The sequence below is a fragment of the Ochotona curzoniae genome, unplaced genomic scaffold (genome assembly GCF_017591425.1).
Source record: "Ochotona curzoniae isolate NIBS_2020 unplaced genomic scaffold, NIBS_Ocur_1.0 contig_1482, whole genome shotgun sequence".
Classification (NCBI taxonomy): Eukaryota; Metazoa; Chordata; class Mammalia; order Lagomorpha; family Ochotonidae; genus Ochotona; species Ochotona curzoniae.
Window position 1 is genome coordinate 4,569,203 of NW_024465100.1, and position 26,938 is coordinate 4,596,140.

At 37.2% G+C, this 26,938-nt stretch overlaps 1 protein-coding gene across 2 annotated transcripts in view; it reads left to right on the plus strand.

Annotated features, from left to right (window-relative positions):
- PIK3C2G (phosphatidylinositol-4-phosphate 3-kinase catalytic subunit type 2 gamma) overlaps positions 1–26,938 on the plus strand; it is a 241,159-nt gene that overhangs the window by 18,061 nt on the left and 196,160 nt on the right. For both annotated transcript variants that reach the window (XM_040968303.1, XM_040968311.1), the window contains exons 5-8: positions 11,240–11,342; positions 16,605–16,675; positions 18,542–18,605; positions 22,057–22,179. In XM_040968303.1, coding sequence (XP_040824237.1) covers positions 11,240–11,342; positions 16,605–16,675; positions 18,542–18,605; positions 22,057–22,179 — 361 coding nt within the window. The remainder of the gene's footprint in view (positions 1–11,239; positions 11,343–16,604; positions 16,676–18,541; positions 18,606–22,056; positions 22,180–26,938) is intronic.

Below are 26,938 nucleotides of genomic sequence, written 5' to 3' on the forward strand. Positions count from 1 at the left end.
GGCCTATTCTGCCTATATAATACACTTTATTTACCCTTGAGTTTGGTGGTGTTATATAATATCTCACAAGCTGTCAGTATTTTCTCCGAGACAACATTTTATAGATTGGATTTTAAACACAACAATATATTATGAACAGAGTAACAAAGAATCAGAACAGAAATATTGGGCCCAGCATGGTAGCCTAACAGCTAAAGTCCTTGCCTTGAACACACCCGTATCCAAATGGGTGCAGGTTCTTATCCCAACAGCCCTGCTTCCCATCCAGCTCCCTGCTTATGGCCTGGGAAAGCAGTCGAGGACAGCCCAGGGCCTTAGGACCCTGCACCTGTGTGGGAGACCCGGAAGAGTTTTCTGGCTCCTGGCTTCAGATTGGCTCAGCTCCGGTCATTGTGGCCACTTGGGGAGTGAATCATCAGATGCAAGATCTTTTTCTCTGTTTCTCCTCCTCTGTATATTTGCCTTTCCAATAAAAATTAACCATTCTTTAAAAAAGAATTAGAACAGGAATGTTATTTATATGTTACAAGCTAATGACAGCCCAGTAGCCGACTGTCAGCAATATAAAGCATGGAATACTGAACCAGCAAATTAGAGCAGAATAAAGGAACAGAAATCAGCCAATGCATTCAGAAATTGTTGAAATTCTCCACTGTGTTTCTGCTTTGTCGTGTCCAATGTAGCTGTCATGGAGGAGGGCGTTCCAAGTGATCCATTTCCTTTAGTCTTATCCAGTTGGTTGCCTTCCATCAGACTTGTTCTAAGTCAGGTTGAAGGATTGGAACTATGGCATCTTTTCTTTCCCGTTGGATACACCGTATAAAATTCTGAAGGCCAGACACCCTTCCTTTGCTCCCCTCCCTTCCTTCCTTTCTTCTTGCAATGAATAAATAATTGTATCTACATCTGGGTTTGTATCTCACAGGAGGTTTACTTCTTCATAAGTACATCCGAAATCCGTGAAATACAATGCTACTTCCCAACTCCTACTTTATTCTACAGACTAACATCAGCTAGAAGTGAAGTTGTTTCTACGTACTGCTTTTTTTCTTACCACATTATTTAATTATTTTCCTCTCTCAAAAATCTTGCTGTTGGGGCTTTTGTTGTGGCCTAGTAGGTTAAGCCGCAGCCTGTGCTGCCTGTGCTGCCAGCATCTCAAGTGGGAACTGGTTCAAGTCCTGAAGGCTCCACTTCCAAAGCAGCTTCTGCGAAAGCAAGTGAAGATGACCCAAGTGCTTGAGTTCCTGCACCTGCGGAATAGAACCAGCCAAAGCTCCTGGCTCCTGGCTTTGGCCGGGCCTAGCACCACCTGTTGCAGCCGTGTGCAGAGTGAAGCAGTGGGTGAAATATACCTCTTTGTACCTTGTTTAAAGATGATTCTCCAAAGAAGGAGCTATGTAAGATCAAAGATCCTGCAAGAAGCATAGCTTATTTCAACCCCAGTTTTCTAAGGAGTTGAAATGTGAAAGATTTTTTTTTTAATTTCTTATTTACTATTTATTTGGGATACAGAACTCCACTTGCTGGTTCACTCACCAACGGTTCACAATAGCTAGGGCTGGGCCAGGCTGACATCAGGAACCTGAAACTTAATCCATGTCTCACAGGTGGGTAACAGGGACCAAGTCCTGGATGCATTAGCAGGTGCACATGCGCAGGAAGCTGAGATCAGAAGTGATGACAGAATTCAAACACAGACACTCTCGCATGGAACTCAGGCTTCCCAACCAGCATCTTCTCTGCTGTGCCAAATGCTCACACCCTGTGGAAACATCATTAACCTCAAAGCTTGATCAAAGAAATCATAGAACTGTGGCAAACTTTCCAAAATGGCGTAGCAACTTAAATGTGAATACAGATACAGATTAGCTTCACTTCCTTATTGCTACAATTGGAAATATGCAACTTCCATGTTCTTTTTAATATTTAAATATCAAAGACCTTTTATAGCTAAGCATGATTAAATTTTCTCAATTCTGAATTTAAGTTTAAATAAACCTAGTGCTCTGTTTTTTTTTTTTTTAATTTTATTTTATACTGCAAAGTCAGATATACAGAGGAGGAGAAACAGAGAGGAAGATCTTCCATCCAATGATTCACTCCCCAGGTGGCCTTAATGGCCAGAGCTGCACTGATCTGAAGCCAGGAGACAGGAGCTTCTTCCAGGTCTCTCATATGGGTGCAGGGTCCCAAGGCCTTAGGCAGCCCTCAACTGCTTTCCCAGGCCACAAGAAGGGAGCTGGATGGGAGGCAGGACTGCTGGGATTAGAACGGCCACCCATATGAGATCTCTGGAGTGCAAAAAGCAAGAACTTTATCCACGAGGCCACAGTGCTGGGCCTCACCTCTGTTTTTCTTAAAGAAATGATTAGCTAGATAACTTATAAATTACATATTATTTCAAGTTAGCCAGCTTAATAAGACTTTTGTGTTCTATTTTAATCTTAGTGCTGAATATATGTATTATATTAGAACAGTCTAACAATTCTTCTCCTATAATAATATGGGAAGAAGAAGAATTAATTCTTGAGTTGGAAAAAAATATGTTTTTGATCTCCTGAGACAGTGACTGCTTATGAGAAAGCATTCCTAAGGGCTCAGTGCTTACTATTTATGCAAAGGACACAAAATCCCAGCTTTCCTGCTGTGATTTTGGCACTCTGTGTTAGTAACTTCATTTGTACATATTGTGGTGCCAGTATTTAATTTTATTTTCTGATTACTTGGCTTAGTGGAAAAGATATTACAAACTCAATAGTTATGAAATTTTTTTGTAGTCTGAAGAAAGCATCTTGCAGTATATTTAATTTTGCTTTGTATTATTAGTTTTACTTAGAGAATCTACATGTACTACATGCACAATGGAATTTAATCAAGTGCACGGGGGTAGAGATTGTTGCTTTCTACGGGCTAGAAGGAGTTCCTGAGAAGAATGAGGCGTTTGAAGAAAGATGTTTAGATGTTTAAGGTTTAATTACCTCTTGACTGTAACTTTTGGTACCAATTTATAACCATGAAGGCCGTGTTGAAAAGCATAGCTCTCACCACCTGAATGTCTGATGCGTCTCAAGCCTAGCTTTAGAGCTTAACCTTGGCTTGCATCTCCGGGTCATGAATTTTAATTTTTGTGTAAATCATGGTTCTTCTAAAAGTGAGGCGTAAAAGTAAGGCTGAGTAACATTATGCTAAGTCAGCTCCAAATGCCACATTAAGCATTAACTGTGGGGCTATTTTATGAGTTGCAAAACTGGTTTACTAGTAATAGGTGTGATAGCTGTGGTATCATGGAATGTGTAAGAGAACAGTACATATTACTCATTAAGTCACTGTTTGAGACACGTCCATCTCATACAGGAATGCCTTGGTTCTCAAATCATTTTCCTATGCAGCTTCCTGTATTCGATGAGGCAGCCGGTATTTGAGGCTCCAGTTCTTGGGTCCCTGCTGCACAGGTGGGAGAGCTGGAATGAGTTCCTGGCTCCCGACATCAGACTGACCTACTGATGACTGAAGAGAATGTAGCATTTAGGGAGTGACCCAGCAGATGAATGAGCTCTGTTTCTCTGCTCTCTCTCCTTTAAAGATTTGCGTATTTTACTTGGAAGAGTTTTATATTTGTAGAGAGAAATAGAGACAGAGGAGAAGTTGTCTGTCTGCTGGATTATTCCCCAACTGGCTGCCATGGCCTGGTCCATTAGCAGGGAGCTGGATCTGAAATGGAGCAACTGGACTCTGACCGGCACCCATATGAGAAGCAATCACCGCTGGTGAAGGATTAGCTTGTTATGCCATCATACTGGATTCTCTCTGCCTTTTAATGAAAATAAAGCAAACCTTTAAAAAAATTGACAGATGTCAAATGACTATTTGAGAACAAACCTGTGAAGTATTATGATATTGTTAAGATTTTGTTATATTTGTTCTTTTTTTTAAAGATTTATTTATTTATTGGAAAGTCAGATATACAGAGAGGAGGAGAGACAGGAAGATCTTCTGTCTGATGATTCACTCCCCAAGTGAGCACAACGGCCGATGCTATGCCGATCCGAAGCCAGGATCCAGGAGCTTCTTCCAGGTATCCCACACAGGTGCAGAGTCCCAAAGCCTTGGGCTGTCCTCGACTGCTTTCCCAGGGCACAAACAGGGAGCTGGATGGGAAGTAGGGCCACCGGGATTAGAACCAGTGCCCATAAGGGATCCCAGGGCATTCAAGGCGAGGACTTTAGCTACTAGGCCACGCCGTCGGGCCCCAACATTTTAGCTTCTTAAGCATTAAATCCCCAACTTAATTGAATTTTCTAAAATAAATATCTTGGATGGACCTCAATATTTCTAAAATTAAATTGAAATTTTTTGTATCAAAAACTTTAATATTTCAAGCACAACCTCGTGACCATTTTTTACACATAAAATGCAGCACATTTTAGCTTATTCTATAAAGCAAGGATATGCACTTATTTCAGGGAGACCTTCCTCATGAATGTGAGCTTACAAGGCATACCCAGAGCGCTGTCAATCAATATTCATCAACTAAGCCTTGTCTAGGGGGTTTACACTTTTTTTTTGGAGTTAGGGTCATTAGTCTCTGCTTTATATATTTCCCGTGAAATATTTTAAAGTAACATGAGCTTTCTATAAACAGAAACCAGGGGAACTATGCTGGGCTTCAGCCTTTATTTTCCTCTCACATGACAGGACTACTGCTAGCAGTTCCTAACTTAGTAACTAGCACATCACTGCAATGAAATATTTGTTGAGGGAATAAATGATGAATGTGCAGAAATATTTTATTTGTTACTATGTATGAAGAAAACAATCTTTTTTTTCCATATTCTAGAAATTTGGGTCATTTGCCAGCTGAAGTTGTGTATGCAGTTGTCAAATAAGACTTACTACACACTTGTATTTAAAATGTGACCAGATGGAGATAAATGCTGTGTTTACACTGTCTCAAGTAGATAGTTGTAGTGTTTGCAATTAAAAGCATATACACACCTAACATGACTTGTCTTGTAAGCGCCCCAATCCTCCTCTCTCTTACCCAGGTTAGCCACTCTGATTTTCATTTCTCTTTTTCTTAGTGTGGTAGCCTTTGCTCCAATCGTTTCTGATACCTAGATGCATTTATTGATTTGAAAGCTTAAGGGAGTACAGAGAGAGAGGATGAGGAATGAGAGCACCACTCATGTGCTCCAGTGGCCACAGCCGTGACAAGCCAAAGCCCGGAACCAGGAGCCCGGAGTGACAGGACATCATGCACTTGAGCAAATCATCTGCTGATTCTCAGATTCATTACCGAAGAACTGAATCCGAAGCGGAGCAGCTGGCCCTCAACCTGGCACTATGAGACAGGATTTGGGCATCTAAACCACGGACTGAGCCTGCTGCAACACAATGCCCAATGATGATACCTGGATTTCTTTAACATGAATTTATTTTATTCATCTTCTTTTCATTAAATTCTACATAACGCTTTTGGCTCCATCCTTCAATGTTTTCTCTCATTCATTTGCATCGTCCAATTGAAAAATCATGTGAGCCAGATAGCAGTTTTAATTTTTTTTGTACTAGCCACAATAAAAATATTAGGATAGGTGGATTGATTTTAACATTATAATTTAAACATTTTAATGTCCAACATACTAGCATTTCAACATTTAAAATAAAGAAAGAAATTAGTAAAATGTTTTAAATTATTTTCCTTAGTTACCATTAAGATAAAAGTTGTGTTTTATGATTTTGGCAGACTTTTGGTCAGAATGACCTCATTTCAACTAATTAGTCTAGTGTCTACTGCACAATATCACTAAAAGCCTTTAAATATAATTTAGTAAATCTAAAATCACATAGCCATTAAACACTAAATATTGCCTTAATAAAAAGATTCACACAGCTCTTAGTAAATCTCAATACAGTGCTTTTCTATGTGACATTGGAGGGAACAGGCTGACACAAATATTTAGTGAGATATCCAGGTAAATGAACCTATTATTTTAAGGGACACAAACTTGTAAGATATTTTCTCATCCAAAATCCTCATATTTAATCAAGAGCCTTCTATTTTTTACTTAACATACAATGCTTGTATAAATTTACAGGATACATTGTGGTAATTTTTGCATGCATAAAAATATAAAGTTTAACAACCAAAACAGGGAAATTAGCATTTATGATTCCACAACAATTTTTCATTTATTGGGACCAACATGGTGATTTATGTAACAGATCACCAGCATGGTGATCCTGTGCAAGCATTGCATATGGGCACTAGTTTCTGTGCTGGCTGCTCCACTTCGAATCCAGTTCTCTGCTTATGCCTGGGAAAGCAGTGGAGGATGGTCCAAGTCCATGGGCCTCTGCATCCGCATGAAAGACCCCAAAGAAGCTAACAGCTTCTTCATGTACTACAAACTTAGCTTCAGATCAGCGAAGCTCTGGCCTTTGCAACCATTTGGAGAGTAAAGCAGTAGATGGAAGACCTTCTCTACCTCTCTTTTCCCCTGTAAAATCTGCTTTTTCAAACAAATAAAACTTAATTTTTTTCCCATTTACTCTGATATATTATTTCTTTGTGTTTTCAGCCTTTAGACTTACCTCTTTAGTTCTTCGTAAAATAGATAATAAAGTGTGGGTAATATAGTCACCTCCTGAACTATAGAACACCAGCGCACGTTGCTTCTAAGTACTTGTGTTTTGATACGTATTAGTCGACTTCCTTCGGTTTCCCTTCCTGCAAGCTTTTCAACCCTTCAGCGTCCACCATTTTACTTCACTTCAATGGAAACAGCTCGTATGACCTTCTACATGTAAGAACACATGTAATTCGGCTTTTTATTGCTGGATTTATTTCATTTAGCATAAGGTTCTCCAGTCTCATGCATGTTGTCACAAAATGGCGGCATTTAGTTCGTTTCTGTATAACTGAGTAACGTTGTGTGGTTTGTAAATAGCACCTTTTTTCATTCGCGTGTTGTTGGCACTGTGGTTGAGTCCATATTGACTATTGCAAATACTACTGAAATAAACATGTGAGAACAGCTGACTCTTGGATATACTGCTTTCATTACCTCGAATATGTGTCCAGGAGTCAAAAAACCAGATCAAATGGGAAAACATACATAATTTTAATTTGGGGGGCCTTGAGGTGCCTCTATACTGTTTTCCCAATGGCTGTCCTTATTTATCTTCCTACAAAGTATACACAACATTTTTATTTCCTGGATCCTTTTCAGGTTTTTTTGTCGTTGTTGTTTTATGTTTTTGATAATGACATTCTAACTAGAATAAGATGACATTTTATGATTTGCTTGCATTTCCCTAATTATTACTGATTCTGAACATTTTTGTGTATTGATTAGTTGGCTTCTTTTGTGTCTTCTGAGAAATATCAGTGATTTAGATCATTGCCTATTTTTGATCAGATAGTTGGATTTTTTTTTTTTTGGTTGTTGCACTGTTTTTAGTTCTTTAGACATTATGGAAACTGCTTCTTTGATGACTCGTTTGAAAATATTTTCTCTCAATTTTTGTGTAACTTTTCACTATGTTTATGGCTCCCTTCTTAGTTTGATATATTCTTAAATATCGAGTTTTACTTTGTTGCCTGTAGTTTGTGGATTTTGTTACCTTTTTAAAATTACTGCCTAAATTTAGCAATTTTAGGTCTAACATTAGAGTGTTTGATTTGTTTTGATTTGATTTTTGTACATAGTGAGAGGAGCTTGGAGTCTAGTTTCAATCTTTTATGAATGTCCAGCAGTTTTCCCATCACCATTTATTGAAGAGACCATCCTTTCTCTAGAGCATATTCCTGGAAACTTACAAAAAAAATCAGTGGATTTTATGTACATGAATTTAGTTTTGGTTCTTCATTCTGTCCCACTGGCCTCTGTGTTGGTTTTTATTCCAGTACCATCATGTTTTGACTCATCAAATTTTCAAGTACATTTTGAGGAAAGGTGTATGATGCCTATAGCCTTGTTCCTTTTGCTCAAATCTCTCCTGGCTACATGAGATCTTCTATGGTTTTACAATAGATGAATTTTTTTTTCCTTTTTCATAGAGAACGTCATTGATGTTTCCCATTTCTAAAAAAGAAGCATTTTGTTTATTTGAAAGTCAGTATTCCAGAGAAAGGGGAACAGAGAGAGAGAGAGAGAGAGAGAGAGAGAGAGAGAGAGAGAGAGATGTTTAACTTCACAGATGGCCCCAGTGCCAAGCATTGGTCCAAGGCCAAGACTTTGATTTGGGTGTCCTAAATTGACACATGGGACCAGTGTCTTTTGTCATCATCTGCTGCCTTTCCCAGGCTACAAGCAGGGAATTGCAGTGTAAGACAAGCATCTGGGACACAAATCAGAACCCATATGGGATGTCAGCATCCCAGTTGGCAGCCCTACCCACTGTGGTACAGTGATGGCCCCAGTCACTGGAACGAGAGTGAGGATTCCAAGGAGTCTTAAGTAAGTTTGGGTAATATGGACATTTCATGAGCTTTATTCTAATCTGTGGATATGGATTTCTTTCCATTGTGTGTGTGTATGTTCTTCGACTTCATCATAGTTTTCTAATTTTCAGTGTATACTTGGTTAAATCGACTTTCAGGGTTTTATGGTGCCTACCGTGAATGAGATTACTTTCTTGATTTCTTCACAGCAGCTTTATTCTGAGTAGAAAAGCAACTGGTTGATCTCCTATTGTGCGAGTTTACTAAATTATCAGTTATATTAATGTTTTGATGAACTCTGTTAGTTTTTCCATAAAGTCATGTAATCTGCAAACATTGATAATTCTACAGTCTCTTACTTGTCTGCCTTGGGTCTGACTAAGATTTCGTACTGAGCAACACTGGTCAAATTGAACCTTGTCTTTTTCCCTCCTTTGGGGCAGACATTTTCAGATCTTTCCACACTCAGTGTGATGTTGACTCTCATTTTATCCTGTACTAGTTGTTTTGTTGAACTATATTCCTTGTATGCCTGATGTATTGAGGGTTGAATGCTTATTTTGCACCAATGAGATGATCGTGGTTTTGTTCTTAATTGTGGGGATGTGATTCATTAAGGTTTATTGTTTGTCTTGTTTTGAACCATATTTGTATGTATCCCTTAGATAAAACCCATTTTCTTGCAGTGTAAGATGCTTTTGTGTTATTTGATTTGTAAGTATTTTGTTGGGAAGTTTTACATCTATATTATCAGGGATATTTTCTTTGGTTCTTGGTAAGAGCAGGTCCTGTTACAGCTCAGCACAGGGTATATTGGATGGCAGGTATAGGATACTGGCTAGTTTCCGAGAGCTTCCCTGGGCGAAGTAACGCCAATATTCCAGGTGGGTGGTCACACCACAACGGGAAGCAGGTGTTGGTGTCCAAAGCCTGTGCAGGTGCTTTGGTGGGCCCCTGCAGCTGAGTAGCTCAGGGTGGGCTGTCAAGCATCTTTCCAATGTCATGAATGTGTGGAAGGACACTTCTGAAGGCTCCTAGGAGCATCCTCTATCTGGGATTCTTATGGAAAGCCTCCCAGTTGTTTCTCAGGCCCCCAGGAAGATATGTAGAGCCATGAGGTTGCATCTGGAAGAGGTAGATAGGCCCACACTTGGGATGGCTGCTCAGCTGCTGCCTGAGGCTGTGCGATAGTTGGAATAATTATCCAGAAACTCCACAGAGGCTGTGGGTGGCAGGTGATACTCTTGTAGTTTGGGGCAGCAAGGAAATCACACTGGAGCTGTTACTTCACCACACCTCAATGATAACTTTGTCATATCACAGTGCTGCAGCAACTGAGTGGGGTAGACCATGACATTGGCGGTGCACTTTCTCAGGGGCAATAGAGCAGTCTGGATTTCCTGGAAGCACTCCAAACTGAACTCAAGATATATGACAGCCACTGGCTTCTCTAGCAGAAAATGCCTTAGGTGACCATCACATTAATGACTACCACAGCGAGGACTGCAAAGGGCATCCTGCCTTGTTTCTCTGGGCCAAGCAAGTGTCTCATGATTCAGGGTTGACCTGGGTTGGACAGCAGGGAGGGCAAGGCTAAGTGCTTGACTCCTTTCTCTGTAGAGATGCTGTGGATATCTGTGCTCTCTCCATGTGTCGTATATCCCCACGACACACCAAGGCTTTGTGCAATGCACTCCAAGGGAATCATTGTGTTTTAAGTTTTTTTTTTCTTTCCTTATTTTTGTCCTTCTTTATGAAGTGAAGCATGCCAAACATGTCTGATGTGCCTTCGTGCTACTGTCAACTGAGACTTTTTAAACAGAGTGCACTAAAATAGAACATGTTTTTGAATGCGCAAGATTTACAAGAGATTAACAAAATTTAAAGCCATAAAGGAAACCAAATAGTAAAAGCTCCTTATTTCACATAAGAATCAGGTTTTGCCTAAAATAATGTTTCAGGGTTATAATTCATTGCAGTCATCATTTACTATGTGTTCACTAAATGTTTACAGAGAAAGAAAAAGAAAATTAATGTAATTATCCTTTAGAAATATCTTAAGTGTTGTGATTTTTCTGTTTAATGCACTATAAATTCTATGATGTAGACATTAATATACTGATTCTCAAGAAGAAATTATTATTTAAGATAATTTGCTTGTCCTGCCTGAGGTCATGAAACTCGAATTTTTTTCTCTAGAGACAATGATGTTTTGCCTGCTCCATTCTCCTCTCTTGCTTTTGTGGATTCCACAAAGACATTAGTTGTGTAAGACCTTCGAGAAGCATGTTGACAATGACTGGGGAAACTGAGTTTGGCTATGAAAGATAATCTTTGCTATGATGCATTACACTTATTCCAAAGATAGCTATTCATCTTCTAACTTATCTACACATTTGAAACTAGTTATATTATCTGCATTTATGCAGATAAGTATTTCTCCTTATTATATTCATTATGCACACACACACACACACAGACATACAGTATCTTTTTAAAAATGAATGGAAAATCCGTATCGTGAATTTCAACAGTTTTTTTTTTTTTTGCAACAAATTCAGTCAATATTGAATACTGAATTCTGCTAATACTGTTTTCCAAGAAAATTTTAAAATACCCTCATTTACACTCACATGCATACACATCCACAAGTAAACTTAGAGTTTACTTTTTTCTACGCCTCGTTCTAAAAATACAAGGAAATGGAGTCAGAGAGGAAAGCGTGCATTTATGGGAACTAGGGGAGAATATGATTGTGTTCATCTTGTTCATTTTCTTTTCCTCCTCCAGTGATCAGTGTTTGGGGAGTCACACAATGTTTCAGAAAGAAAAATCTGTGATTCAACTTCATCTTCAGAAAAATAAGGACATTCCAGGAAAATTATCTCGAATGGTAAGCTTTCCTTAGCATTGGCTTCGGTTAGTACCATTTCTGGCTTTATCATCTGTTGCCCACATGATGTAATTTTTATAGCTTAAAGAATACCTATTTACTTGAGTATGTTTTTGAAACAGGATGAAATATTTCTTTCAAATTTCTGGCAGCAATTTGTAATGAAGAGAGAACATGAATACATGATTGTAATCTGACTGTAGCGAGATACTTAAGTCTAACCAAGGTGGTGTAAGCAGGGACCTTAGGAAAATGTGGACCTTTCATCCTTGAACGATAAAAGCAGAGAACGTGTCTCTTTCTCACTTCCTTTCTCTATTTTCTTACCATGTAAAGGAGATTCAGCAAGAAAGTAGCTGTGTGCACACTGGAAAGAGGGCTTTCACCCTGAGTTTAGACATTTCAGCCCCAGAATCTTGAAAAGAAGCTTCTGCTCTTTAGGGCAACAAATTGGTGATATTTTGTTATAGCATCCAAGACCTACTAATTTGACATTATATATATATTTGTGCCTGGGAAAATTCTTAAGAAATATCTTAAACTGGTCTTATTTATACCTCTGCGTATCCACATAGAAGAAGATGAGGTGAAAATGTAAATAGGGAATCATTATAGGCAGAAAATAACACAATATTTGTTCTGTTCAATTCAGAAAAATAACACAATCATTGTTCTATTTGAGGACTGTGTTGGTTTCAACATAGCAGAGGCCAGAACAGACAAATATTTATAATACATATATGTAATACCTAAAAAGGAATTGTTTTACTGTCTCAGTTTTATGCTGTTAGATGAGAATTTTACCCCCTGTATGTTGTGTTGAGTTACTTCCAGTCCAAATTACACAGTATGCAATGAACTTTGTTATTTTGGCAGTTCTTATCTGAAGAATCTTCCAATTATCTTCTTTAAGCAAAAAAGAAAAAAAAATTGCATCACTCTGTCATCTGCTTCATAAAACAGATTTCAAGTGTGAGATTATTTTTTTTCTAATATGAGGTGTTTCATCATAAAAATGTCAGGTAGTACATTGGATTGCAATACATCTATATGGAATATAATATAATGAGGCCATAAGAGAGTTGTTTAGAAATATCTCTGGGGTCAGATTGTCAACTTAGTTGCTGAGAGCGTACTGATCCTTGCGTATGAAATCTCCACAAAGAACCATAAAATTCTGTTAACACCTTTAGTGTTAATGAGTGTTAAGGTTTTTGAAATTGCCCCTGGCCTTGAAGATGCTGATAGCATCATATTTCAGTGCAGAATAGTGGAAACAGAAAATAGATCCTAGCACGCAGCTTCTAATAGAACATAGCATCTCATTAATATTATTTTGTGGATGGTTAGCGTTGGAAGTTCTTTTAATTCCATTCCTGTTCCCTTAGTCTGTCTTAAAACATATCTCTAAGCTTTTAACATTTCCAGCCTGTTCAACCGGCCTGAAGAATTTATGAAGCAAATACTATTAAGAATAATGAAACACAGTAGCAAGGAGCTGTCGCAAAATTTCCAGGATTATAACCTTGGAAGTGGTGTAAAGAGGAGTTTAGAATTGAGTCCAGGCAGGCCGTCTTTGGATGCCATGCATTCTGTTCCCAACTCACCATACCTGGAATATATAGACTCCTTTCAAAGATTTTGCATATGAAGTTTAGGGTAATTGCTTAAAATTATATTTATGCATTTATTATTTATTTTGTTTCATATTCCATATCTATACCTGTATAATTCAGATTATATCTATATCCAGTTCTGTTCTCAATGATTTGAATGTATTAGTGCACAATAGCCCAAGAGGAAAAGAAAAATAGATAAAAAATATTATTCTCTGATTTTGTATAAATGGATACTAGTAAATGAAATGTTTCATAGTTTCACAGCTAGTAAATAAGGGATTGATTTGGGATTTCCGAAAACCAGCGTTGTTGTAGAATTCAATATATTATAAAATTAGTCATGGGCTGGTGCTGTGGTGTAACTAATTAAGCCTCTGCTGATGGAGCCAGCATCCCATATGTTCAAGTCTTGGCTACTCCACTTTCGATTCAGCTCCCTCGTAATGGCTTAGGAAAGCAGCAGAGGATGGTTTGAGTCTGGGCCCCTGCATTTCTCTCTATGAGAGACTCAGAAGGCACTCCTGGTTCCTGGTTTTGGACTGCCCAGTTCTGGTCATTGTAGCCACGTGGGGGGATGAACCAACAGTTGGAAGATCTCATTATTTCTCCTTCTCTGTTTGTAATGCTGCCTTTCAAATGAAGTAGAATCAGCTGATACAGTATATGTGGGTTGCTTTTGTCATCACCCTTCTCTCCATGTCCAGGGACACATCCATTGTCATCCTTGTCCATTCTTGGGTCTATACCTATACAGCTGATTCTGGAGATGTCTGCTTTTCAGTATGTAGTTGGGATCACAGAGGATTAATTCATATGTTTCTTTTTTAAGGCTTATTGATGGTTTAACATATAAACTTTTACCTCCTAAAATAAATCACCAACTCTTGATTAATTTGAACAAAGTATGTAAATGGTGTTTCTACAGAGTTTAAATTAAGACCCTTCCACCCAGATGGAACTCTAGGTTCCTGTGTTGAACTTAGCATAGCTCTGCTTCTTGAGGGCTTCTGGAGAATAAACCCAGCAGGTGGAACATCCCTGCTACATTTCTATTTCTCTGTTACTGTGATAATGAAAATAATTTTGAAAAATGGATACCTTATCTAATGGCAAAAGTGCTCGCATACCTTTGTCCAATAGGATTCACTATATAGGTGCTGAGTGTCAGTCCCTGTGCTAATGAGGGATCATAGTAACTACAGCATCGAATCAGAGAAAGACATCTCTGTCTCCATGTCACCAACTCCAGGCTCTTTCAGGAAGTTCTAGCATTGCACTCCAGAGGACAAAACCTTAAAGTTCAAAAAAATCTTTATGGCTTTTACTTTATAGAATTCAGCTAAGTACTTGATACAAATAAAATCTAAAATAATTGATTAATTTAGTATATGTTTCTAAATTTTTTTTTCATGTCATGTACAATTCTTCCTTTCAAGGACCTCATATGACGAAGGAAAGTCTTAGCCCAATAAAATTCAGAACTACGCTCTAAAAAACACATGCAAACAAATTATTTGTTCATTGAGCAAATAACAATTGAGTATCCAACTGTTTCTCAGACAGTTTTAGATACTGGTGAAATGGAGATGAATGAAGTTTTTCTAGATTGTAGATACCATAGCCTAATGGAGACATAAAATTTGACTAAATCTCAGTAGGGTTGTGTACTTTCAAAGAAAAGATAGTAAAGCTCTGAGCTCCAAGATTGGGTAGCTGATAGAGATGAATATGGCAGCGGGGACAGGAGAGGGGTTCACAGTGGTGCTTCATTTTATGCTTGAATCCAACATTAAGTGAAGATGCTTCACCAAGTCTTTGGAAAATGGATATTCAAGTGTGAGTACATTTGCTGCAAAAAATATTTTAATAACAGATTAGCATGTACTATAAAAAAACACAAGGACTTAAAAAAATATAATTCTTCACCAATCTAAGCTCATATCTTTTCATTTCCCATGACCTTTTCAAAGTACACACACCCAGGCCCAGCTCTGATTGTAAGAAATGACAAATGTTAAACCCCAGTTCTGAGCTTTTGACTTTTGCCTGACTCAGCCCCGGCTGTCTCAGACATATGGGGAGTAAACCAATGGATGAAAGATACCTTTCTCTCTCTCCCCCTCTTCCCTTGCCTTTCAAATAAATAAAACTTTTCTTTTAAATTCCTAGCTAATGACAATATAACAGATGTCAATTTTGCCCTTATAAGTATCTGCAAAACAGATCAGGCCATTTTAAACATGAAGTGTGAGCTTGCTACGCAAAAGGCTGTCATGACACTACTTACATGCTTGAGTTGGTTTAACTGCTAAGGAAAGCAACAGCCAAGCATTGCCGTTCAAGTCATATGTCCTCTCTTGATCTACTTGGTACTTTTTGTCTTCCCTCCCATTTACCATCTTCCCATGCCCTAAGTTTCACTTTCTCTGAATCAGAAAGAAACATGTTTGGCACTAACATGTTTTTGATTTCAGCCATTCCAGTGACTGTAGATGCACATTCCCGGTGAACAAACCTCACATGTTCAAGTTTCATTGTACTTCTACAAAGTATTTCCTTTTAGCAGCATGCACTCAGGACTTCCTCCTAGTCATCACTCCATTCTTTTCATTTAGCTTGGCTTCTTTCTTTCTCTACACACACACACACACACACACACACACACACACACACACACACACACACACACACCAAAAATGTAAGAATTACTTTACCTTTGACCGTTAGGCAAATAAAGGCTTTCTTCTGATATTTTCTGTCAGAAAATGTATTGGTCAGTTTAAAAAACAAATTGTATGCTGACACACAAGGTAATATACACCAAGCTTGAAGGAAACTCATCCAGCTCTCACACTTGACTCCACCATGTAGGAAACATTACAATTGCCATGGATTTGTTTTTCATTCTCCACAATCTGTAACCCAGTTTTTTGCATGCTTGTTCCAGAAGGATTAGTCAGTGAGTTAAAGAATTCTGTGTGTGTGTGTGTGTGTGTGTGTGTGTGTGTGTGCGCGCAAACACCTGCATGTGGCCCATAGGACCGAGAGTTTTAAAACAGCATACAGAGGAAAATACCAACTGAATTCTTAGAATTTATCCCTGCTAGTTGTCGTCATTCATGAACGTAGCTTAGTAGTTGTGAAATAGAGAATTTTCTTAGGCTGGCGTTTTGGCAGCAACATATGGTGCATCTGAAAAATATGCAGTTATTTGCACATTTTCTAGTCCATCAGGCAAAATATCCTGTCCTACATTGCCATGTTGTGTGCAGCCAAAGTGAGGAAAAAAATAAAGAAAAAAAAAAAAAAAGCCCAGAGTATGCATGTAGCTCAGGAGCATATGTGCCTGAAAGTTACCTTCTTATTTCCAGGAGAAATTCATGTTGACAGTGGAGAAGACAGAATTTCTTTCAAATTGTCCTGTAGGTTTATCCTCAGCCAAAATCCAGCCTCCTGATTCATTGTTGAAAACAAAACTTACACAGTTCAGGAGAACCTGGAGAGGTTTTAAGACAAAGAATAAAAAAGACGAATGAGAGTTATCGGAAGAGTTAAAGAGACTGACAGCAACAAGTTACAGGCCTATTTTTATCTGATACTCAATCCCAGTCACTCTATCAATATTAATATATTCTGTCTACAGCAAGAAGATGACCACAGTCACTTTTATCCGAACCAACTTCTAGAATTTATGCATATTTGGAAGATATCCAGGTAAGACATTTTATGTCTGTTCCAAGAAAACTTTCTGACTGCTTCTGAAATGCCAAATCACAATATTTCTAGTTGATTGTAACAAGTGTCCTTTCATTAGTGCTGTGAAAGCTATTGTACCTTTAATGTGTGATTCTCTTTGGCAAATTCTGTTAATAATTATCTATTCTTCACAGTTATTCAGATATATTTGAAGAGCCGCTAACACCTTCCCGAATGAGCTAACATCCATTTAAAGATATGTCTACCGCTGCTTGTTATATTTCCACTGATTCTTTCTCTCATTCATTTTGTGAATCTGGTTATGTGTGTGTCAGTGAGCTCTTTGTCAACCTGTATTTCTGTACTGTGACAGTCAGCATCTCCTGGTTTTAATTCCTTCTGGGACTCCCTGAAAATAATTGGTATATCATCAGCAGGGGAGTGTGAATTCAAATGAGAAAATCCAAGTGACAGTAAATGAACATATCCTAATTAATTCTTACATCTAAATGCATACATTCATTATTTGAAAGAATAGTTCCTTCAGGAAGCTAAGCTGAGAAAAGACATCCATACGGCAGTTGGAGTATATCTCAAATTGCTCTGAAGTGCACCAGGGTAACAAAAGAACTCCAGCTATTTAATGACTATTTATACTAGTCATCACTTTGCAGTTATTATACACTTTGTCTACACTTCCCAAGGTACATATTAGCAGGAAAGTCGGGAGCAGAGCTGGAACTCAGACCCAGGAACGTGCCAGGGATATGGGTAATTTTACTACTTGCCAAACTCTGGCTCCCACAAACGTATTTAAACCCACAGCCACAACTGAAATCAAATCACTCCGTCTTCTACTTCCTCTGTGGTCTGAATCCTATCTCTTACCTTTTGCAGATGCTATAGCATAAACCCATCTTCAGCCTTATAAAGACACAATAGGCTAATTGGGGCTGTCACCCATGCTATTTGATGTTGTCATGTAAAGGCTAAGCACAGGAACTTGTGTTTGTCTCCTTATTCCATGGCTCTACTGCTTCTTAGAAAGCATAAACATCTCTCACCATTACAAGTACATGGCAGTTTTTCCCACAAAATATCTACAATACCTAAAATCAGACTTCTGATCATCTTTCTGGCTTTAGAATCAAGTTTATAGAAGGATACTCCCCTGCTGGTCCTTGGCTACTCTTTTTCCTCACCATCAACTTTTATCTTGCTTGGGCAGAATGGCTCCTACTAAAACGATAATGTCACATAGTGAACAAGCAACTGTATGAAATACATTGCTTCAACTCACATGTTTCATGTCAGGTAGCAGATTATGCAATTTAATTCAAGAATTGTCAGCACAAACATGATGATGATAATTGAATTTGGGAAAATCAGTTTGAGCAATGAAGCCCAAATCACACGTGTGCTGCTGAAGCATTAAAAAAAGTTTCTGAAGGTTAGGGAAGAAAAATGCAGAGGCAATCCTATCAATTATAAATGTCTGCCATTAATTCTGAATGAAATTCTCCATGAGATTTTGCATATTTAATATTTCTTGATGTCAGTATTTGCCATTATCTGCTTCTGAGTTTCTTCACAACTTACAGTTTGAATTAAGAGTAGTTTTGTATAATAATCAACCTTAAAGGCTTTGCTACTTTGTCACAATTTCTTTGGAATTCAAATTTTTCAAATATTTTTAAAGTTTGTCAGAGCTCAGTGATGCTTCCACTTAAATTTTTTAAAACTGTCAACAGTAATGCTTGTTAGAGTATGCCTGCTATAGAATCATGAACAAAACAGAACTGATAATAAATGTGCCAAATATAATGAATTAAGTTCTTCCACCAAATTCAACAAAGTTTTTTCTTTCTTTTCTTTTCTTTCCAGACAGTGCCTTTCAGCAGTTTTGGAAAAATATAACTCGCACCTGAACTGCCTGATGAAAACCCAGGTATTCACTCATTATTCCCTTCATCAATTCAATAAACATGTAGAAGCATCTACTGCTCTCCCAAAGGTTTTCCAGTTTCTAAAGCAACGTGTCAGGGAACAGGATTGGCACCTAAGAGATGTTTGCAGTAAGTGCTATGAACCTATGTGTATGCAGGTCATGTAAGAATGGATGGCTAATCTTACCCCATGCAAGTGCATATTCTTTACAATCCAAGAAGCCATGAGAAAAGAGTGAATTTTAGCTGTCTCAGGGTTTCAGCATGCTTATGTGTTCCCTTTTTGTGAATTTCTTAACAATGATCAGTTTATAAGTTTTGAAATTTGACCAACAGTATTGAAAGACATACTCAACCAATGTAAATGTGTCAAGTATGGCTTAAATATTCACACGGTGTCAAAAGGAGTACTGTTTACAGCACTGACCAGTAGAGATCATTACCTGCAACCAAATTATTTTATGAATCAGTCACAGTTTTTGCAGATGATCTCAATGCAAAGCAATTGGCATTTTCAGTAAGATTATTTTCACTGAAGTATCTCCAATAAATTCCTGGGAATTAAAGAAGACTTTAATAGTATCAAGCCATAATTTTTCAATCTCTATTTGACAAGCACACCTACATAATTATGTAATTGTCCAAAACAAAATTAATTTGAGATATCATATTTCATATCTACCAGTCTTTGATCATTATACAGGTCTTGAAAACATAAGAATGCACTAATATGACCTGAATACTATTGACGAATATTTATGGTTTATACTGCCAAATGTATTCATTTCTCAGAATGATTGTTTTTTAAACTTGTCTTACTTCACATTTGGTATTTTGAATGTTTTGTTGAGGCATCTTGTTGCCTCAAATCTGTGCTTGCATCAGGGAAACTTACTGTTTTGTATATTATCTGGCATTTTCTCTCTTACAGTGGGACCAGTGTTTTATATTTTATGCCAAATTGTAATTTCAAAGTTTTATTTTAAACTTTAGGGGAAAAAATCTTTATAGTAGCCCTAGTTACTCAAAGTAGAATGAAATCATCCTAAATTCTCAATTTGTCTGCAAACTTATTGAATTCATTTTCAGTATGGATATATAAATGGAAACTCACTAAAGTCTACATAATGTCTGGAAGATTGCAAACTGTTCATGGCTGTTGAAATGTGTATTACTTTAATCTCTGTTGCAGCTACATAAAAGGGAATAAAAACTAATTCTTTCTTGTTTTGTTTTGCTTTTTAGAAAAATGTGAAGGACAGATGCTTGTCACCAGCCTTTTCTGATGCTCAAAATGCTTTTCAGGTAAGCTGAATATTTGAAGTCCTAGAATGTTGCCCCTTGAAAATCTATATCAAATATTTCATAAGATAAACTTGAAATAAAGCCCACAAAATAACATGATAATCCTACTCTTGTTTTCACTAATCCAAAGGATCAATGTTAGAAACAATTTGGAGACAGTATAGTTCAAAGCCATAAAATGAAGGACTATATTATTGTAAAACATAGGAGACCATGGGGAGCGACAGAAAGGGAGGGAAGAATTGGAGAAGGGAGGAAGCCCCATAGCTGCAGAACTGTATAAAGAAAAATTAGAATTTTCAAACATTGCTTTGAAATTATCCCTGATTGTTTGCATGGCTGTAATAAGGAGGCACTTGCTTCTAACTCACAAAGCAGGCAATTCAATACTTGGACAGATAATCTGAGCAAAGGTTCTTCAAGCATCAAGCCAAAAAAAAAAAAAAAAACCTCTAAATTGCAACTATTTGTTCTAAATAACCATTTCTAAAGCTATTGATGGTACTAAATGAACCTCCCCCTTTCACCAGAAAGGCCATAAAATACTGGAAAACAGTAAACAGGTTTTATTTCCTCATGTCTAAGTCAAAAGTTTACAGAACCACTTTACTGTTGATGCCAGTGAGGCCATAACCTAAGGATTTGCGTTTTTGCAAGGTGTGCCATACCTGTGACCCAAGCTTTCCGCCATCACTGAAATATTCAATATTTTAAAATGTTATACACTGAACTTTCAAGTTTTATTTTTTCTGACTAAATACTATCTCTGTATAATCATATTCTCTCTCTTGGCCAAATATAATGTCTGTGAAATGATGTTTACATCTTATTCAATATCTCCTGAAGTACGGTCCTGATCCTACACACTGTGATGTGGCTCCTATTGACTTCTCACATAAATGGAACAAATAACATTTTTCTCTGTATAAATCATAAAATTTTCTTCCTTATAGTAGGTATTTAAATCCATGAAAGACCTGCAATGTATCTGAGCTAAATGATATCTTCTTTTTAGCAAATTGAAGATAATTGTTGGCATTTTTTTGAATTTCTAATTTTTCTTTCTTAGTATTAGTCCTTTTTTCCTGGTTTCCTTCATCACCCTTCCATGTTAGTAAAATCATATAGGAGGTGCTGTCAACATAATCAAAATATTATTTTTTCCATGAAAGATACAAAATGGTATTCCATTCATGTAAAATTCATGCAGTATCTTTATATTCATAATGTTTTATTAATCAGAGTTCTTGAATAAACAGACTGAAAATATTTTTGTGCTGTGAATTCATATCTATGTGTGAAAAACAAGGAAAAAGTTTTCCACCTCTCCTGGAATGAACTCTTCTGTCCTCCATGAAAATGGTTGTGGTACTTGACACGCAGCTGATTTGTTTTGAAAGCCACAGTTGTTCTTGGTGTAGACAAAATTTATAAAAATACTCTAAAGTGAGAAGTGATTAACATGAGATTAAACGCAGAAATTGTTCATCAGATTTTATAATAATAGATGAAGAAAAAACAGTCATTTTTAAGGGAGTGCTTATTTGGTAACATGAACGTAGTTGAAATATAAAAAGGCTAATGAAATCATGAAGAGCAATAACAAGAAACTGTGTATAGCTTAAAGGCAGGCAGCAATTTTGACTTCAGCTTAGTTTTGACTTTGGGTGACATTTGTCCTCAGTGATTGGAAATAACTCTTGCTTGAAGGATAATGTGACTGAATGCTTACCAGATACCCTGACAACAAAACTGATTGTCCCAAATTTGGTCTGAACTGCAAATCTGGATTTTGGCACGTTTTTCCTTGTATACACATCCCAAAAGCATGTGCTCTGAAACTTACCTAAGGCCTCCCATCAGGGTCTTGTCTTCAAAGCTCTGCACGAACCACGTTTTTGTCTCGCTTGTTTTGTCCTCTACCCATTCCTTTCCTGTAGCTACAGTTTGGTTAGTGACTTACTTAAGTTAGTGTTAGGTGTTGCTTTGAGCATTCACTCAACACAGTTTGTGGCTTTGATCATGGAATAGCTAGAATCTTCAGAACTTTTCTATTGGAACAACAAGTGAATTTTATTCAGTTTTCTTTTCGTGCAAAGATGTGTTTTGAAGATACAGATATTAATATGTAAACTTTGTCATCCGCAGGAAATTGTGAATAATATCATTGAAGAAGTTAAAAATATATGCAGTGTTCTGGGGTGTGTGGAAATCAAACAAGTCACAGATGCAATAAATGAACTTCATCTAATGCTTCTGGGGAAAGCAGAGGTAAATATATTTGTTTATTATACAGTAATTACTTAAGCCCCATTTCAATAATTAAGGAGAGTGAAAGATTTTTGGATATTGATCAAACCTCTATGCATTTGCTGTGTGTACAAATGTACCTGCAGTATCAATCAATCACTTGGGGGACTAATAGCACCTTGATTCTGTTATACAAAGTGAATTTAATTAAATGAAAGAAGTCCATTATACTTTGAAGTTTGCGGCCAACATAAACCTCCCAAGATAAGCTGATATCAATCCTGCAGTTTATTAAGATGAATGTGCTTACATAATATTCCCATGAAAATGTTTGTGCAAGCATGGATAGCTCTGTGTCTACCCATGCAAGATCATATAAATGTCCACACTTGCTTTGGGAAGTCGTATGTAGGAAAAACGAGATCAGTTTGTATTGTATATGTTGCCAAACTTGCAGGGAACTCTGCTTCTGTGACTTCTGAAGGATTTTTTTTATCTTACTTCCTACATCCTGTAATGCTTTCCTGCTTTTCTGTGTTTAAAAAATACCTGGTAGGAAGGGAAGGAGGGAAAAGAGGGAGGAAGAAGGGAGAAAGGGAGGAAAGAGAATATTTCAATTTTGGATGTCACATGTTTAAATATCGTTACTGCTCCCTTCCCAACACACACACAAATTAAGGAAATGGGTCACAATAAATTCATTTAGCTGGTTACATAGTTAGCAGATGATAAAGCAAAAAGTTCAAATGATGTTGAGAATCATAGCAGTTCTACCTCATGCAGAATGGTATGTGCGAAGACCTTCATAGAATATGCCTGAAGCCACAGCTATGTTTGAACCCTCTGTGTTGTTTTTTGTAGTAAATGCATTCAATGCATAGACTAGGTATAATCATAACTGCAATAAAATTAGCATGTAATGATATACTATGATAAAACTGCAAGCATCACTACTATTGCATTTTGTGGCAATTATTAGATAAGGAAAGCTTCGCTTGAACAATGTCACTCTACCAGGCATGAGGAGATCTGATAAGCTAAGTCGCTCACTCAGTGACTCCCATATACTCTAGACAAGGAATGGTTCCTGTCCACGGGGAAGAGGAGGACTCTGGTGATGTGTCATCCCATTACTCCGAATGCTGCACACACTAATGAATTGTTGTGACTTCTGGAATTTTCCATTGAATGTATTCAAGCACAGTTCTCTCCAACAAAATTGAAATTGCAGAAAGTGAACTAAAATGAGTAAAACTACTGTAATTAATGCTTGATGGTGCAATACAATACATAAAATAGATTCGCATTGTTTAAGTAATTTATCAATAGATTTAATCAAATTTTAAAGGTCCAATTTGCTTATTTCTATAATTTTTGCTGCATGGGATAACCATATTATTTTGTCTTCCAGTACAGAAGAAAATAAAATCATCATGTAGTCACTAAGACTGATTTGAGTCAATATTAAGACTTATGCTATTCACAATTCCTTAAGGGACAAATGAGACATAATCACATTTAATGTGGGTGGAGTGTTCCATTCTGTATCAAAGTAAACAAACAAAAGTGTGCCATAGGCTTGAAAAGCATACTAACATATGTCTTGAAATTATTTTGTTGAACTGAAACACTTGAGAATTATATAGTGCTAATGAAAAGCCTTCTTAATGTGAAGATAAGTAGGATTTTAAAAAAGGTGTTGAGAATTAACTTTAAATAATCTCCCAGTATCATATTTGGGAGACATTGTGAACACCCTGAATGACAATAGAATATGATGAGTTTCAGTAACAGAAACATGATCTAAAAGCAAGACCTACCCTTTTCCAGCTCAATGTTCTTTGGAAAATTAATTCTCGTGAATTTTAATTTACTGATCTCTAAAATAGAAAAAAAGAGAGAGAATTTGGGTATAGGGAATGATTATTTCGACACGAAAGAATGCTCATAAAAACACCAGATGACGATAGTGCTTGACTGAGGGTCATTATTTCTATATGAGGTGGTGGGGTGGTGCAGGTGGGAGATAGTCTCCCTGATGGGCTGGACGGATCCCCATGATCTCACTGCCATCAACTATGGTCATTGCTAGGGGAGGGGACCACATGTGAGGACGTGGGCACTTGACTAAGATTGTTTGCTATTTTCAATAGTTCTTTCTAACTCCTTGCAAATCATTAGTAACAAACAACTTGTCAAAGAATGTGGAAAACAACTTTTTTTCCCCCAGCAGTTTTATTTATTTTTGCTGTATAGGCAGATTTACAGAGAGAAGGAGAGACAGAAAGACCTTCCATCTGCTACTTCACTTCCCAAAATGGCCACAACAGCCAGAGCTGAGCCGATCCAAAGTCAGAAGCTGAAAGCTTCTTTCTGGGTCTTCCACATGACTGCAGGCTCCCATGTCCTTGGGCCATCCTTACGGCTTTCCCAGGCCATAGGTAAGAAACTAGACCAGAAGTGGAGCAGCTGGCATGTCATTCAATTCCCATATGGACGTTGCCATTGCAGACAAAATGATTAGCCTGCTATTATACTACCTTGCTGGTCCCAGAAAACATAATTTTTTAGAATGAAACATTTGACTGATGTTAAAGTATTCTTAGAGGAAACTTTATTTTCAAAATATGCATTCTAAATCTCACTAAAAGAACAAAAATGGCAATTTTCTTGGAAAAATCTGTCTTTCAGCATATCTGAAATCAAAAGAACCATTTATAGAGAAATTGGTTATTTCCCAGGGAAGCCATCAACAATTGCAGTGCGCAAGAAAAACTTGTATTCACTTTTTACATTTATTAAGTATTTATAAGCACTAAAATGTATGTGATTTTCTTTATAGCCTTTTAATTCAAAATGTATATCTTATATTTTGAAAACACTTGAGGTTTTAGCTGCATGCAACATTAACTTAGAAAATACTTTACAATTATGAATATCACATAATATGTGACATTGGTTATGAATATCACATAATATGTGGCAGTGGTCAAGTGTTTAATGCAAAGTATTAAGAAATGAGTTCTACTTGCTTTTACTTGCTTTGAGACTTTAAAAAGTCTATTTATGCTAGACATTTGTATTTTTGTGTTTTTCCATCCTATCTTGTGTATCTACCTAGGAGAACGTTGGCACAAGTTTACAGAATTTGTTCAGTAAGTGCAGTTAACAATGCCAAAACAATTCATTCTGTCCACCCACCACAAACCTTACATCAAAGAAATACTGAAAACTATGGGCCTTCTGCCAATGAATGCTGAGGCTTGAGAAGCTCTCCTTTGTCTTGGCTACATTTCCAGCCAGCTTACAAGAGAGAGAATTTGCTGCCAGACAAGGAAGTAATTAGGTATATATGAAATATAAGTTTGGACACAGTGAAAATTTTTATTACAAATACAGTTGTCCTCTATCCTGTTTCCACCCAGCACTATAAACATTCCTACCCTTCCAATTACATAACAACCTCACATCATCTGTTTCTATACAGTAAAGGGATCACAATGAACAAAGCTTGGTCTTTCACATTATGGGGTAGGTGCATGTAATACTGTCTTCACAGTGTGTGCTTATGATTCTGGCTAAACTGAATTTGAACTGTGTCATGAACTCACATCTTGCACAGACTCACTTCGACACAGGGGAAACTTAGGGACGGGTGCTCAAACTGTTCCTGGACAATGTAAACCTTGAAAATTCTAGAGTATGTCTCGACACGCTTTTGCACCAAATCAAAGTTCTTTTAGTTCTATTCTTTCACCACTGTTTTGAAGTGTCCTCGTGTGTGGAGTAGTAGTTGAAACTACATTCAGATGAAATGCTTTTGAAATATATAAATGGTTCTGAGAATGGTACTTTTGGAGGAAAAGTTCTATATAAATTCAATGATGCTTTTTAAATGATAGAAATTATTCCTGTCTAAACGAGTACTATAGCAATGAATTTGTTACAGAAAATAAGATTACTTCATAAAGTATTCAAAGTCTGGCTTGAAGTTAATTGAATATCCTTAAAAGCCAACTTATACATTTTAATGTTTTTAAATTTTAAATGTTAAGAAGTTATTGTACAATCAAAATGGATACTTTTAGAAATTCAGTTTTATTTGGGGTTAATATTCCTTCCTCTAATAAATCAATGAGGCACTTTATGTAGGATTTTTTTTATGATAATACACTTATAAACAGCAAATCCTAAGCCACCAAAGCAGTCCTAGGGCTTCCAGCAAATGCATAAATAAACAGACATGTAAGAGGCTGGCACAATGGCTCAACCAGCTAGTCCTCTGCCTCAAAGTGCCAGCGCCCCATATGGGCACTAATTCATGTCCCAGATGTTCCACTTCCCACCCAGCTCCCTGCTTGTGGCCTGTGAAAGCTATTAAGGACGAACCAAGTACCAGTGACCTTGCAGGCCCTGGGACACCCAGGGGAGGCTCCTGGCTCTCAGCTTCAGATCAGCCCAACTCCAGATGTTGCAGGCATTTGGGAAATGAACCACTGAATGGAAGATTTTTCTCTGTATCCCCTTCTCTCTGTGAAATTGACTTCCAATTAAAATAAATAATTAAAAAAAAACCACAGTCATTGCACTAATGGGCCACAACATAAATAATGAAAATTGCAGTAAAAATCAAATTTCTGATTCTTTTATTTAAGCTGTCATTCAAGTTATATATAGTTTTTGTCCCAAATGTTTACTAGAATTTTGTAATCCTCTATAAGGAATGGAAGACACAAAACTATACAGTGTAACTAAGTGATTTTGGCCCACTTCCTTCCAT